The sequence below is a fragment of the Microtus pennsylvanicus genome, chromosome 13 (assembly GCF_037038515.1).
Source record: "Microtus pennsylvanicus isolate mMicPen1 chromosome 13, mMicPen1.hap1, whole genome shotgun sequence".
Lineage (NCBI taxonomy): Eukaryota > Metazoa > Chordata > Mammalia > Rodentia > Cricetidae > Microtus > Microtus pennsylvanicus.
The window spans coordinates 50,394,030-50,407,484 of NC_134591.1; the positions used below are offsets into that span (position 1 = coordinate 50,394,030).

The following is a 13,455-nucleotide window of genomic DNA, read 5'->3' on the forward strand; positions in this document are numbered from 1 at the left end:
TGTATACTGATTGCAGGAATGGACCTCACTTTTCTTATCCATAAAAATAGAAGCCAATGCCATTAATAGTAACAATACTGCTTATATGATGTTGTTACAAGATTAAATGGGTTCTTAGTATATGCTTCAAATTCTCTTGTAATTGTTCACTACCTAGAATATGAATTAGCAAAGAATGAGGTATTATATTATTTCATAACATGTTAGCAGAATATCTTTGTTTTTTAATCTAGATTTATTTTTACTTTATATATCAGAGTGGTTTGCCGTGTGTGTGTGTGTGTGTGTGTGTGTGTGTGTGTGTGTGTGTGTGTGTGTGTGAGGGGGGGTGTGAATGCCTGGTGTCCATGGAGGTCAGAAGAGGTAGCAGATCCTCTCTAATAGAGCCATGTGATACTGGTGATCAAACTCGCAGGTCCTCTGCAAATGTAGTAAGTTCTCTTAACTATTGAGCCATCTCTCCTGCTGATTTTTTATAAAGATATTTTTCCACTGGGCGGTGGTGATGCATGGTTTTAATCCTAGCACTCTGGAGGTTGAGGCAGGTTGATCTCTGAGTTCAAGACCAGCCTGGTTTACAGAGTGAGTTCCAGGACAGCCAAGGCTACGCGAAGAAACCCTGTCTTGAAAAACTAAATAAGCCGGGCGATGGTGGCACACGCCTTTAATCCCAGCACTCGGGAGGCAGAGGCAGGCGGATCTCTGTGCGCTCGAGACCACCCTGGTCTACAGAGCTAGTTCCAGGACAGGCTCCAAAGCCACAGAGAAACCCTGTCTCGAAAAACAAAAGAAAAAAAAACAAAAAAAAACCTAAATAAATAAATATTAAAAAACTGTTTTATTTCCAGCCATAGAAATAGACAGTGTAATAGTTTTCATAGTTTAAGACTGACCCTAAAAATCTGGTGCCAGAACAGAAGTGTCTTAGGGCTGCCCGGTAAGGTTCACAAGGGGGCAGCAGAGAGTTCAGATTCTGCCCTAGCACAATTCCATTAGGATAACCCCATTTATTTTACCATTTTTTTTCCTGTTCAAACAAGATTTGAACATACTGTGTGGTTTGTATATTTCTAAGTTGTAATGTGCTTGTCTTTATTCATGTGAGCCATTATTTTTTGTGATGTTTACTTTCCTGTCTTCATTTGACAGACAGATGTGTTGGTCCTGAGCTGCGATCTGATCACAGATGTTGCTTTACATGAGGTTGTGGACCTGTTCAGAGCTTATGATGCAACACTTGCCATGTTAATGAGAAGAGGACAAGATAGCATAGAACCAGTTCCAGGTCAGAAGGGGAAAAAAAAAACAGGTAAGGTAGATTAGAGTTGATTTTATAATTATTATTTTTATTCATCCTTTCATATAAGAAACATGTATTTGGAACTTGCTATGCACTGTAGATACTGTGCTAAGGGTTCATGTCAAAATCAAGACAGTCTCTGATGCTTAAAGTTTAAACCTATTATTTAAATTTTCATATATACTTTTATATATGGAAAGGAGAATTCAAACTGTTTGCATTCTATTTAAGTCTCGAATAATTGAATACATGGCACCTGTTTCTCTGTCTGTGAGAAACTGGCCCTAGGACACATGGATGAAAGCACATGCGCATAGCCACAGTCTACCAAAGCTCTCTGTACTCATCCCTATGTATAAAATGGTATAGTATTTATATATAACCTGTGTATATTTTTAGTATACTTTCTCGTGTGTGTGTGTGTGTGTGTGTGTGTGTGTGTTTTGCCTGCAAGTATGTATGCAGGAATCAGATCCCTTGGACCAGGAGTTACAGACAGATGTGAGCTATCTTGTGGGTGCTGGGAACTGAACCTGGGTGCTCTCCAAGAGCAGCCAGTGCTCTTTACCACTGAACCATCTCTCCAGTCCTTGAGTATCTTTTTTTTTTCAAGACAGGGTTTCGCTATAGTTTTAGAACCTGTCCTAGAACTAGCTCTTGTAGACCAGGCTGGCCTCGAACTCACAGAGATCTGCCTGCCTCTGCTGGGATTAAAGGCATGCGCCACCACTCCTGGTGTTTCTTTTTTTTTTTTAATATTTATTTATTTATTTATTTATTATGTATACAATGTTCTGTCTGTGTGTATGTCTGCAGGCCAGAAGAGGGCGCCAGACCTCATTACAGATGGTTGTGAGCCACCATGTGGTTGCTGGGAATTGAACTCAGGACCTCTGGAAGAGCAGCCAGTGCTCTAACCTCTGAGCCATCTCTCCAGCCCCACTCCTGGTGTTTCTTATATTTTAGCTTTAGGAATTATCTGTTGATTTCCTACTCAGGAACCTAAAGATATAGGTCTGTCTTACCACATCCTCTGCTCCTGTTTTTAAACTCCATACAGCTTCCTAATGTGGCATTGGAATCATTATTAACTAGCTAATTAATGGTTATATTACTATGATTGTATGTAGTATTCACAGCTGAGTTGTGTACATTTTTCTTTCCTGTTCTTATTTTCCTAAATACCATCTTGTTTTATTGCTTGCTTGTTTTCTTTGTATTTATTACTAATCCAACCCCAGTCCCAGTTGTTTTAATTTCCTATAACCACATTTTAGCATATTAGATAATCCTTCAATTCAAATCATCTCCTTTTTTTTATTAAGACAGTCTCACTAAATGACAGTCTTGTTGTAGCCCTATCTGGTCTGGAACTCTGAATGTAGAACAGTCTGGTCTCTTACAGAGATCCTATCTGTGCCTCCCAGGTGCTGAGATTAAAGGAATGCACCATGTTGGGCACTATTTTTCCCCCAATGGACCTAGGAATCAAACCCAGGGCCTGGTTTATTAAATTCTCTCTGTCTTTTTATCACATCTTAAGTCAGAAAATAAAAAGAAACCCTTGTCACTTAGATCTACCTATTTCTATTAGTCATTAAATGGATTTTTTTGTTGGTTTGGTTTGGTTTTTCACAAAAGGGTCTCTCTGTGTAGCTTTGGAGCCTGTCCTGGCACTTGCTCTGTAGACCAGTCTGGCCTCAAACTCACAGAGATCCACCTGTCTCTTCCTCCCAAGTGCTGGGATTAAAGGTGTGTGTCACCACTGCCTGGTTCTTTCAAGTTTTTTTTTTTAAATTACCATTGTGCTGGGCATAATGGCCAATACTTTTAGTCTCAGCATGCAGAGAGAGAGGTAGCAGATCTCTGTGAGTTCAAGCCCAGCTGGTCTATATAGAGAGACCTTGTTTCAAAAAAACAAAAAAGAAAACAAACTTTTTGAAATCTCTTACGTGAATTACTGGTGTCAGTTGCCTGCAGAAACTGTCCTGGCTTCTCATATCCCAGGATCTTACACTAACATTCCCTTTCAGAGCTCTTGTCTTTTGTTTGGGGTTTTTGTTTACTTGTTGAGGCACCATGCCCAGCTGCTTGTCTTTTCTGAATCTCTTTTTTGTGGGGGAAGGGGATAGGTTGGTTTGGGTGTTTTGAATCGGTGTCTTCTTATATAGTATGGGCTGTGTCCCTAAACTCAAGGTCCTTCTGCCTTGGTCTCCCAAGCAGAAAGAGTACAAGAATGTGCTACCATGTATGTAGTATGTGGGTCTTTTCCTCATAAATGCCATTGCTTTATTTAATGCTATGGGCTAATCCACATAAGTTTGTCTGCATGTACGTCTGTGCACTGTGTGCATGCTTGGCCCCAAAGAGACCATGAAAGAACTTCAAATCCCTGTAACTGGAATTACAGGCGGTTGTTAGCTTCAGTGTGGATGATGAGAATGGAACCAGAGTTCTCTGCAAGAGCAGCCAGCACTCTTAGCTCTGAGCCATCTCTCCAGCTCTGCCCAGTCTTTATTCAGGTGGTGCTGTTTGTTAAGTTTGGAACAGAATAAGGACTTTGGCTGCTTTCACATCTGTGATCTCAGTTTCTCCAGTGGCTCCACCTCTTTTCTTTGCTTCTGCTGCACTTTGACTCTTTTCCTTTATTTCACTTTGCATTTATTTGTGTATTATTTATTTATTTTAATTTATTGGGCAGGGGCTCTCTATGTAGCTCTCGCTGTCCTGGAACTTGCTATGTAGACCAGGCTGGCCTCAAACTCACAGAGACCTTCCTGGCTCTGCTTTGCTTTTGTTCCTTACTTTATCTCTGTATCGTGATGACTGTGGTTTCTGCTCTTATTCCCCCCTCCTCCTTCAGATTTAGCACTGCTCAGTATGTTTCCCTCCTTCTTGTAAGAAGCCTCAAGCACTGCTTCAGTATCATCTGCCATTTTCTCGGAATTCAGAGTCCTTTATCTACCATTTTCTCTAACTGCCTGTTCAGGCTCAGGTACCTGGTACTAATATTCTGAAAGAGACTGTTGGTGGTGCTGGGACCCACAACTGTCACTGTTAGCTCAGAGCCCACCTGACACCTCAGGACCGAGGAAGGTGTCCAGGGGCTGTGAGAGCTGGCTTCTCCTTCAGTTTAGTTAATGGCCATGACTTGTTTGCCATCAGCGGGTTCTAACCGTGGAAACAGAAGCTACCAGGTCTCTAGAGCCATAAATTTGGGGATGGGTCGCTTCAGCTATCCTCCCTTAGTCAAAGATAGTTACTGCCCAAGGTGGTGGCCCACCTTTAGTCCCAGCACTTGGGAGGCAGAACAGAGCTAGTTGCTAAACCAGACCAAGGATTGTAAAGGATTGCAAAGAATTGGGAACTAACCGTATCTCTGATGGTAGAAACTGTGTGTTTATGACCTTTCAAAATCTGAAGTATAGACTGGGTTTCCTTTGAGTTTGGTTTTCAAGACAGGGTTTCTCTGAGTAGTCTTGACTATCAGGAACTCACAGTGTAGGTAAGGCTGGCCTCGAACTTCCAAGTGCTGGGATTAAGGAAGTACACCACAACAACCTAGCCAACTATTAGGCTGGTTTTTAAATATGGTTTTCTGTTGTTGTTTGGGACAGGGTCTCAGCATGTAGCCCTGACTGCCCTGGAACTTGCTAAGTAGGTTGGGCTGGCCTTGAACTTGCAGCAGCTCCCTACCCTGTCTCTCTCCATTCTGGCATTATTACCTGCCATTGCCCATTGCTCCTGCCTGTGTAGTTTTGATTTGTTCTTAAGTTGTGTAGCATGTTTGTGTTTGTATAATGAATAAATATGCCTGCCATTTATCCTCTTTATCTGGTTTTGGCCTCAGGATCCTGCTGACATCATAAAAGGAGTTAAATTCTGAACTCCAAATGTACCCTTTTTTTATAGGGTAGGAATACAGATTTACTGATGGAGTAGTGAATGAACGAGTAAGTGAACAACTGTAGAAGAGAGAGAAAAATCCCGGGCAATAGTAGCGCATGCATGTCTTTAATTCCAGCACTCGGGAGGCAGAGGCAGGTGGATCTCTGAGTTCAAAGCTAGTCTGGTCTATAGAACGAGTTCCAGGACAGGCTCCAAAGCTACATAGAAGCCCTGTTCAAAAAAAAGAAACGAAAAAAAAAAAAAAGAAAAGAAAATCTATTAAAGCCAGGCGATGGTGGCGCACATCTTTAATTCCAGCACTCGGGAGTCAGAGGCAGGAAAGAAAAGTCAATCAGAGAAATAAATCAAGTAGGGAAAAATGAGGAATATTTGAATATGACAATTTTTAAAAGTGAAAGTTTATAATTTTGCTTCTTTAGCCTTGTTTGTGTAGTCTTTGGGTAGACATTCTGAAATTACCATTCTGTTCCCAAGTGGAATTCACTTTGGTAAAGCAGGAGCATCTACAACCTTTATTCAGAGTTTACAGTTACTATGACAGCCACAAAGAAACAATACAAGGAGGGGGATCCAAGAAGGAAAGCCATGCGGGAACATACCTGAAAATTGCTTGGCTGGGAATTATGGCTTCCAGAACAGTCAAGTGATTCAGGGTTTTTGTGAATCTAAGAACTTGAGTATGTTCAACACTCCAAATTAGACCCAGAAATATCATCTTTCTATCTCTCTATTAAGTTGATAGCTCATAGTTAAACTTTCACAAACTTTACTATAGTCTCATTGTCATGTGATGGATAAATTGATATATTTCAGAACTGCGTGTGATATTTGTAATTATTTTCAAAATTTAGCTTCAAATTGACCTTATTTGCTTTTCGTTCTTTGGATTTCGCTAATTTTAGTTTAGAAAAGAACTGTATAATTTTTCCCCATTCAGATTCAAACACTGCATATGACCAGTTACCATGTGATTGATGGCCTTGAGTGCTTCAATCACCAGAGCTAACTGTCATACAGTTAGCCACAGCCAACAATGAAGCATACCAAGTATGGTAGTACTCAGCTGTACACCCATCTCTCCAGAGACTGAGTTCAAGTCCAGCTTGAGTTACATATTGAGACCTATCTCAAAAGAAAAGCGGAAGATGCAGACATGATGCATATGTCTGTGCACCTGTTTACTGGCACGTGTGTGTAGAGGCCAGTGGTTAACATCAATAGTCCTCCGTTCTCCCCCACTTTTTAAAAAGACATGATCTCTCACTGAATCTGGAACTTGTTATTTCAGCTAGACTGAGATCTGTTTGTCTTTGTCCCACATCCCATCCCGGGGTTTGAGGTACATGCTGACACACCCCCAGTTTTTATATGGGTACTGAGGATCCAAACTCAGGTTCTCATGCTTGAGCATGAGACTATGTGTTTTGGTTTGGTTTGGTTTGGGTTTTGGTTTTTTGTTTGTTTTGTTTTGATTTGATTTATTTGTTATTTTTGTTTGTTTTTATTTTTTCCTAGAGACAGGGTTTCTCTGTATAGCCCTGGCTGTCCTGGAACTCACGCCGTAGAGACCAGGCTGGCCTCTAACTCAGAGATCCACCTGCCTCTGCCACCCAAGTGCTGGGAGTAAAAGTGTGTGCCGCCACCACCCTAACTTAAATTTTTGGGTTTTTTGTTTTGTTTTTTCTTTGTTTTGTTTTTTATTTCAAGACAGGATCTCACTATGTAGCTCTGGCTGTCCTGGAACTCATTCTGTAGAGCAGATTGGCTTTGATTGAGCTCACAGAAATACACCTATACTCTGCCTCTGCTTCCCAGGTGCTGGGATTAAAGGTGTGTGCTACTACACCTGACAACTTAAACTGTTTTTGACTTTGCTTTTTGTTTTATTGTTGTTTTTTCAAGACAGGGTTTCTCTGTGTAGCCCTGACTGTCCTGGAATTCAGTCTGTAGAACAGGCTGGCCTTGAACTTCACCTGCCTCTGCCTTCTGAGTGCTGGAATTAAAGACACTACTGCCAGACAGCGACTTAAATATTTTAATAACTTGGTCAATAATACTACTATAAATCTTTATATATTATCTCATTTAATCTTCATAACAAACCTATGTATTTAAATACTATCGATCCTATTTAACTGAAGAATAGAGAGGTTAGTTAATGTACTTATATGTAAGTAAGTAGCCATGCTGAGTTTCATACTACCATATCAGTGGACTAGTTTTAGAAGCTCAGTTCTTAATCATTACACTGTGCTACTTCTGTGAATACAGGTCTTAGATACACACACTGGCAAGGTGATGGCGTTGTGTGCCTATAATCTCAACCCTCAGAGTCGTAAAGGAAAGGGGATATCTGTGGGTCTGCAACCTGGTCTAAAGAGCCAACTCCAGCACAGCCTGGACTACACAGGGAAATCCTCTCAAAAAAAAAAAAAAAGAATCCCAGCACCTGGGAGGCCTAGAGGCAAGTGGATCTCTGTGAGTTCGAGGCCAGCCTGGTCTACCAGAGCCAGTTCCAGGACAGGCACCAAAGCTACACAAAGAAATCCTGTCTCTAAAAACCAAAAAAAAAAGAAGGAAAAAAAGAAAGAAAAGAAAAGATGTACAAACTGTGCAGTTGCTAGTGTGAATAGTTGTGTGTTTGTGCTGTATGTGTTTTAAATGTGTTTCTGTATGTGCATACACCTGTATCTGGTAGCCAGATGTCAGTGTTAGACCTCTTTCACAGTCACTGGTTTTTCTTATTCTCTTGTTGAACCAGCCCTCTGATTCAGTTGAGTAGCCAGCCGACATTCTCCAGGATCCTCCTGTTTCTGCCTCCTCAGCTCTGGTGCTACAAGTTAATGCCATCATATCTAACTTTCCCAAGGATGCCAGGGATCAAACTCGGGTCCTCACATTTGTGTAGCAAGAACTTTACTCTGGGTCATCTCCCCAGCCTAGTGGCACATATTATAGTCTAACAATGAGCTGGATGTTGTAGGAAATAAAAAACGTAATAAACCAACCTTTGAGGTGTTTATGTTGTGATTGGGGAAAAGAAATACACCATAGGAAGTAGCAGTAAATTGGCAGCATATAATTGCCTACTATCAGACTCTCTATACCTAGTAAAATAATGCATTTTTTTGTCAATGCCCTAATCATATATACAGTTGCAGAGTAGGTATGTAGTTAATTTTGACTGACTACAAATAATGTTAAATAAAAGCATCCCCACTTTCACAGTGAACGGACCTAACTTATTGTGGCCTAGGTTATTTGTAAGAGAGAATTCCTTGCTGTACTGTGATTTGTAGTAGACAGGTCATCTGCATTTTTGATTGGACTGTGTCTAGACTGTCGCACATTTTGTCCTCCTTTCGATGCTGGCACTGAAACCTAAGACCTCTTGCATGCTAGGCAGATGCCTCACCACTGAGTTACATGCCCAACTTCTTTTATTTCTCAGACTGGCCTTGAGTTTGAAATGTTTTTGCCTTAGCCTCCCAGATACTAGTATGGGAGGCATGCACCACTATGCTTGCCTCTTAACTTTTTTTGGGTTGTTTGTTTTGGGTCTTTTGAGACAGGGTCTCTCTATGGAGTCCTGGCAGTACTAAAACTCATAGAAGTTTATAGAGTAGTACAAAGAACTTTACCTAGATTTTGTTGTTGTTGTTGTTGTTGTTGTTGTTGTTGTTGTTGTTGTTGTTGTTGTTGTTGTTTTGGGTTTTTGTTTGTTTGTTTTGTTTTGTTTTTCGAGACAGAGTTTCTCTGTGTAACAGTCCTTGCTCTGTAGACCAGGCTGGCCTCAAACTCACAGAGATCTGCTTGCCTCTGCCTCCCAAGTGCTGAAATTAAAAGTGTGTGCCACCACTGTCCAGTGATTTTCCAACTTTTAGCATTTGCTACATCCTTTTCTCCTTTTATATATATTCCTATCAGAATATATAATATGCATAGACAATATATATAAACTGTATTATTTGGGAACTACTTGAAAATAGGATGCTACTGAGTCCCCTCTGCTTTTAAATGTTTATTTGCGAACCACCCCTAAAAGCAGTGCCTTAAAATCAGAAATTGCTCTGGTACAGTACTTTATCATTTTATTCAAAGATGGCCGGTTTTCCCAGTAGTATCCTTTAGAACGATATAAATATATTTGACCCTTTATGCTTTACACTTTGTAGTGTGTGGCATGATGCTCATCATGACTCCCCTCCTACCACTTCCTGTTTGATTCTAAGAGCAATATAAGTAGGTCCCCTGTCCCCTGAGTAGTCATGCAAACAGGACAACTGGCTTGATTTGATTTTTTTTCTTTCATATGATTCAGTGGAGCAGCGTGACTTCATTGGAGTGGACAGCACAGGAAAGAGGCTGCTCTTTATGGCTAATGAAGCAGACTTGGATGAAGAGCTGGTCATTAAGGGATCCATCCTGCAGAAGTAAGCCCCAGGGATTGTCTTCTTGGCAGTTCTCCTTTTCTTGAAACCAAATAAAACCACCCACCATGGGAAAGAAGGAACGAAAACTAGATTATACTGTGTGAAACTGAGAAAAGTATGTGAACACTTTCCCCGGAGACAGGACACCAGCTTTTCTTCACAGCATGCACACAGTGCTCCCTAAATCTTCTCTTACCAGGGTAGAGCCAAGTCCTGCACTGAGGGAGAGTGAAGCCTTGGGGGGCAGGGTGGGAGCAGGGTACAGTGTTAGAGAGCCTCCTTTTAAGAAGAGCTAGAAAGAATGACCATCGGTGGTGGTGATGCGACCACGTTGTTAGGAAACAAATCTCCAGAAGTTTACATCTGGAAAATATGAAACTCTTATCTCGCTCAACACAATTACCTGTTCTCTCCCTCCCGTAAGTCCCTGGCAATCACAATTCTACTTTGTTTATCAGCTAATTTGAGTAGTTATGTATCTTCTGTAAGTGAAATGATATATATATTTTTTGTGGTTGACATTTCATTTTGCATGATATCCTCAAAGTTCATCATGTTGTATCCTATAACAGAATATCTTTTTCTTTCTTACTTATTATCTATGAAATGTGTATTAAGAACCATTCTTAAACATCAACAAAGTATATAGAATTCATAATCACACTGCGTCCTAGGATCTTGAGTGTATTCCATCTACTCATTTATTAATTTATTTTGAGGTTTACTTATTTTTATTTTTTTATGTATATGGGTGTTTTGCCTGCATATATGTCTGTGCATTGTGTACATTAGTGCCCATGGAGACTAGAAGTTGGCATTAGAGCCCCTAGAACTGGAGTTAGTTACCAATGATTGTAAACCACTGTGTGGGGTGCTAGGAATAGAACCTGGGTCCTCTGCAAGAGCAGCAACTAATTCTTAACTGTTGAGCTCTCTCCAGCACCTCCACCTCCTTACAGATCAGGGTTACCCAGCAAAAGCCTCTTGTTTTTGTTACCTTTGTTTTTATCTGGCTTTTTCCTCCCTAAGGGTACTTGCACATATGGTAGCTGGTTCCTTTTGTTGGATTTTTTTTTTTTTAATGGAAGAGCAAACTTAAGTTCAATAGCCAAAGTTTAGTGATAGGGCATGTTATCTTTATTATAATCCTTTATTTTTAATGTAAATTCTTTTTTATTTTATTATTATCATGTTGTGTATGTGTCCGTGTGGATATGATGTGTAGGCTTTGGCACAAGTGTCTTGGCATCCATGTGAGGTCAGAGGACAGTTTGTTGTGTCCGTTCTCTCCTACCTTATGTGGGTCTAGGGATCGTACTCAGGCCGTTGGGCAGTCACAGCAAGTACCTTTACCCACAGGGCCCTCTCTCCCATGCTTTATGTAAATTCTGTACCTGTCTCTTTCACAGCCTCCTGTTCCCCTCTTAGCATGCTGTCTAAAGGGCAGCTGGCCAATCATCTAGACCCTAAGGAATGCCAGCTTTTCCTTGAGGCAGGCAGGTGGATCTGTCCAAGGCCAGCATGGTTATCTACATAGGGAATTCTAGGTTTAATATAAAGATATGCTGACTCCTCAAACTCCAGCAAAACAATAAAGGGAACTTAGAAAGGTAAAGGCTACAGAAAAACGGTTTCCTCAGCTAAATGCAGTTTAGTGATTCTTTAAAGAATTCCTATTGTACAGCCAGACAGTGGTGGCACACACTTTTAGCCCCAGCACTCTGGAGACAGAGGAAGGCGGATCTCTGAGTTCTAGGACAGCCTGGTCTACATAGTGAGTTACAGGACAGCCAGGGCTACACAGAGAAACTCTGTCTGTCTTGAAAAAAAAACAAAACAAACAAAAAATCCTGTTTTATTTCTGACAAGCATGTGTTTTTAATAATTCAAAACTGTAAAGTATTTGTGCCAAACACTTAATAAGAAAATTATGATCCTCTTCCCACAATGCTATGTGGTTCGCTTTTAAATTCTAGTCAAAGGGCCAAGGGTGGTTTTTTGTTTTTTCCTGGAAGGGTAATAAACATCTAAAAACAAGCTTTTAAAGATTTCTTTTTAAATGAAATAAAATGTTCACAAGTTCATCTTGGAAGGTTTAGGCATTTGTATCTCGGGAGATAAGGACATTTGTCAAGACTGCATAGAACATGGCCAAATCTATTTTGGGACTAAAGATATTAAAAAATGGCTTAAACTTCAGTTGCTTTGTGTATGGAAAGTCATGAATTTATCTAATTTAGTGTCCCAACTGATATTTAACCAGCCCTAATTCCTAAAATAATCTCTCAGTTTATGATAAGGAGAGGTGACATAGAAGGACTGCTTTCTATGCCAAAATCTGCCAGTTGTGGTAGCCCCTTTAATCCCAGTGCTCTGGGGGCAGAGGCAGGCGGATCTCTGAGTCCGGGGCCATTCTACATAGGATAGCCAGGGTTATATAAAAAAGACCCTATCTCAAAAAAAAAAATGAAGAAGAAGAGGAGGAGGAAGAAGAGGAGGAGGAAGAGAAGGAGAAGAAGAAGAAGAAGAAGAAGAAGAAGAAGAAGAAGAAGAAGAAGAAGAAGAAGAAGAAGAAGAAGAAGAAGAAGAAGAAGAAGAAGAAGCAGCTAAATTCAAAGCACTGAACTTTTGTTCTTACTTTTCCATATTTTCTTTTCAGTTCTATAAAGAAACTTGCCTATGAGAAAGCTTGTGTCTTTAGACATAGCTATATAGGCTGCAGAGAGCTAGGGAAATCTTCCAGCTGTCTGCCTGTGTGAGGAAGCGTCATCTTGCCAATTCCAATCGTGAGTCTTCAGCAGTACAAATCAGCTTGTTCTTGGCTTGCTTTTTTGGCGGGGTGGGGGGGTTGGGTTGGTTTTAGCCTTTTTCAAGAAAGGGGGTTTCTCCGTATAGCCTTGACTCCTGGAACACCCTTTGTAAACCAAGCTAGCCTCGAACTCACAGAAATCCATCTGCCTCGGCCTCCTGAGTGCTTGGGATTAAAGGTATGTGCCACCATGCCTGGCTCTTAGCTTTCTTTTTAAAGTTCTGTTTTCTTGAATGTACTAAATTTGTTACCACCATTCTTCTATTGTCCAGCTTCCAAAATTTATAGTTGTCCCTTCTCCTGGTCTTTTTCTTTGTGAGTTTGCAGCTTTGAGTTAAAAACAAACAAAAACCTTCACTCCCATATTAATGAGTTTTCAGAATACATAGTGCTTAATGTCTGTGTTTCGTCTTCATCCAGGATTATTTTCCTTTCTATTTATTTTGTCTCTCCCCTTCTCCTTTCTTCCTCGTCTCCATCGTCTCCTCTCCTTTTCTGTCCTCCTCTCTTCTCTGCACCTGCCTTACCCTACTGTCCATCCTGTCTCCTCCTCCTTCATCCAGTCTAGGTCATATGCTTTCAAGCTCCCCCCATCCTTACTTGTTCTTTTATTCTATCCACCTGTACAGCTTTCAATTTTCATTTTTTCTATGTATTCCATATACATATGAGAAATATGTATTCATATTTTGTATTGTGCCGTGATGCACATGTGGAGGTCCAAGGACAGCGTGTGGGATTAGTTCTCTCCTAACACCATTTCAGTTCTAGGGTTCAAGCTCAGGTCATCAAGCTTGGCAATAAACTTCCATCCCCACCCTTCCCATTGCCCTGTAAGCTGGGACATAAACCCGGGGCCTTGTGCATAGAGGCAAGCTCTCTACCACTGAGCTGTATCCCTAGCCCAACCCTCAACTTCTAAACTTTATACATCTGTTTTGTCAACTACTTCACAGATTTTAAGTTTTTCAAGGAGACTATTTTGTATTGGTGTAAATTTGCAC

At 40.7% G+C, this 13,455-nt stretch overlaps 1 protein-coding gene across 1 annotated transcript in view; it reads left to right on the forward strand.

Moving 5' to 3' along the window:
* Eif2b3 (eukaryotic translation initiation factor 2B subunit gamma) overlaps positions 1–13,455 on the forward strand; it is a 63,768-nt gene that overhangs the window by 21,580 nt on the left and 28,733 nt on the right. The window contains exons 4-5 of the mRNA XM_075945534.1: positions 1,150–1,309; positions 9,531–9,642. Coding sequence (XP_075801649.1) covers positions 1,150–1,309; positions 9,531–9,642 — 272 coding nt within the window. The remainder of the gene's footprint in view (positions 1–1,149; positions 1,310–9,530; positions 9,643–13,455) is intronic.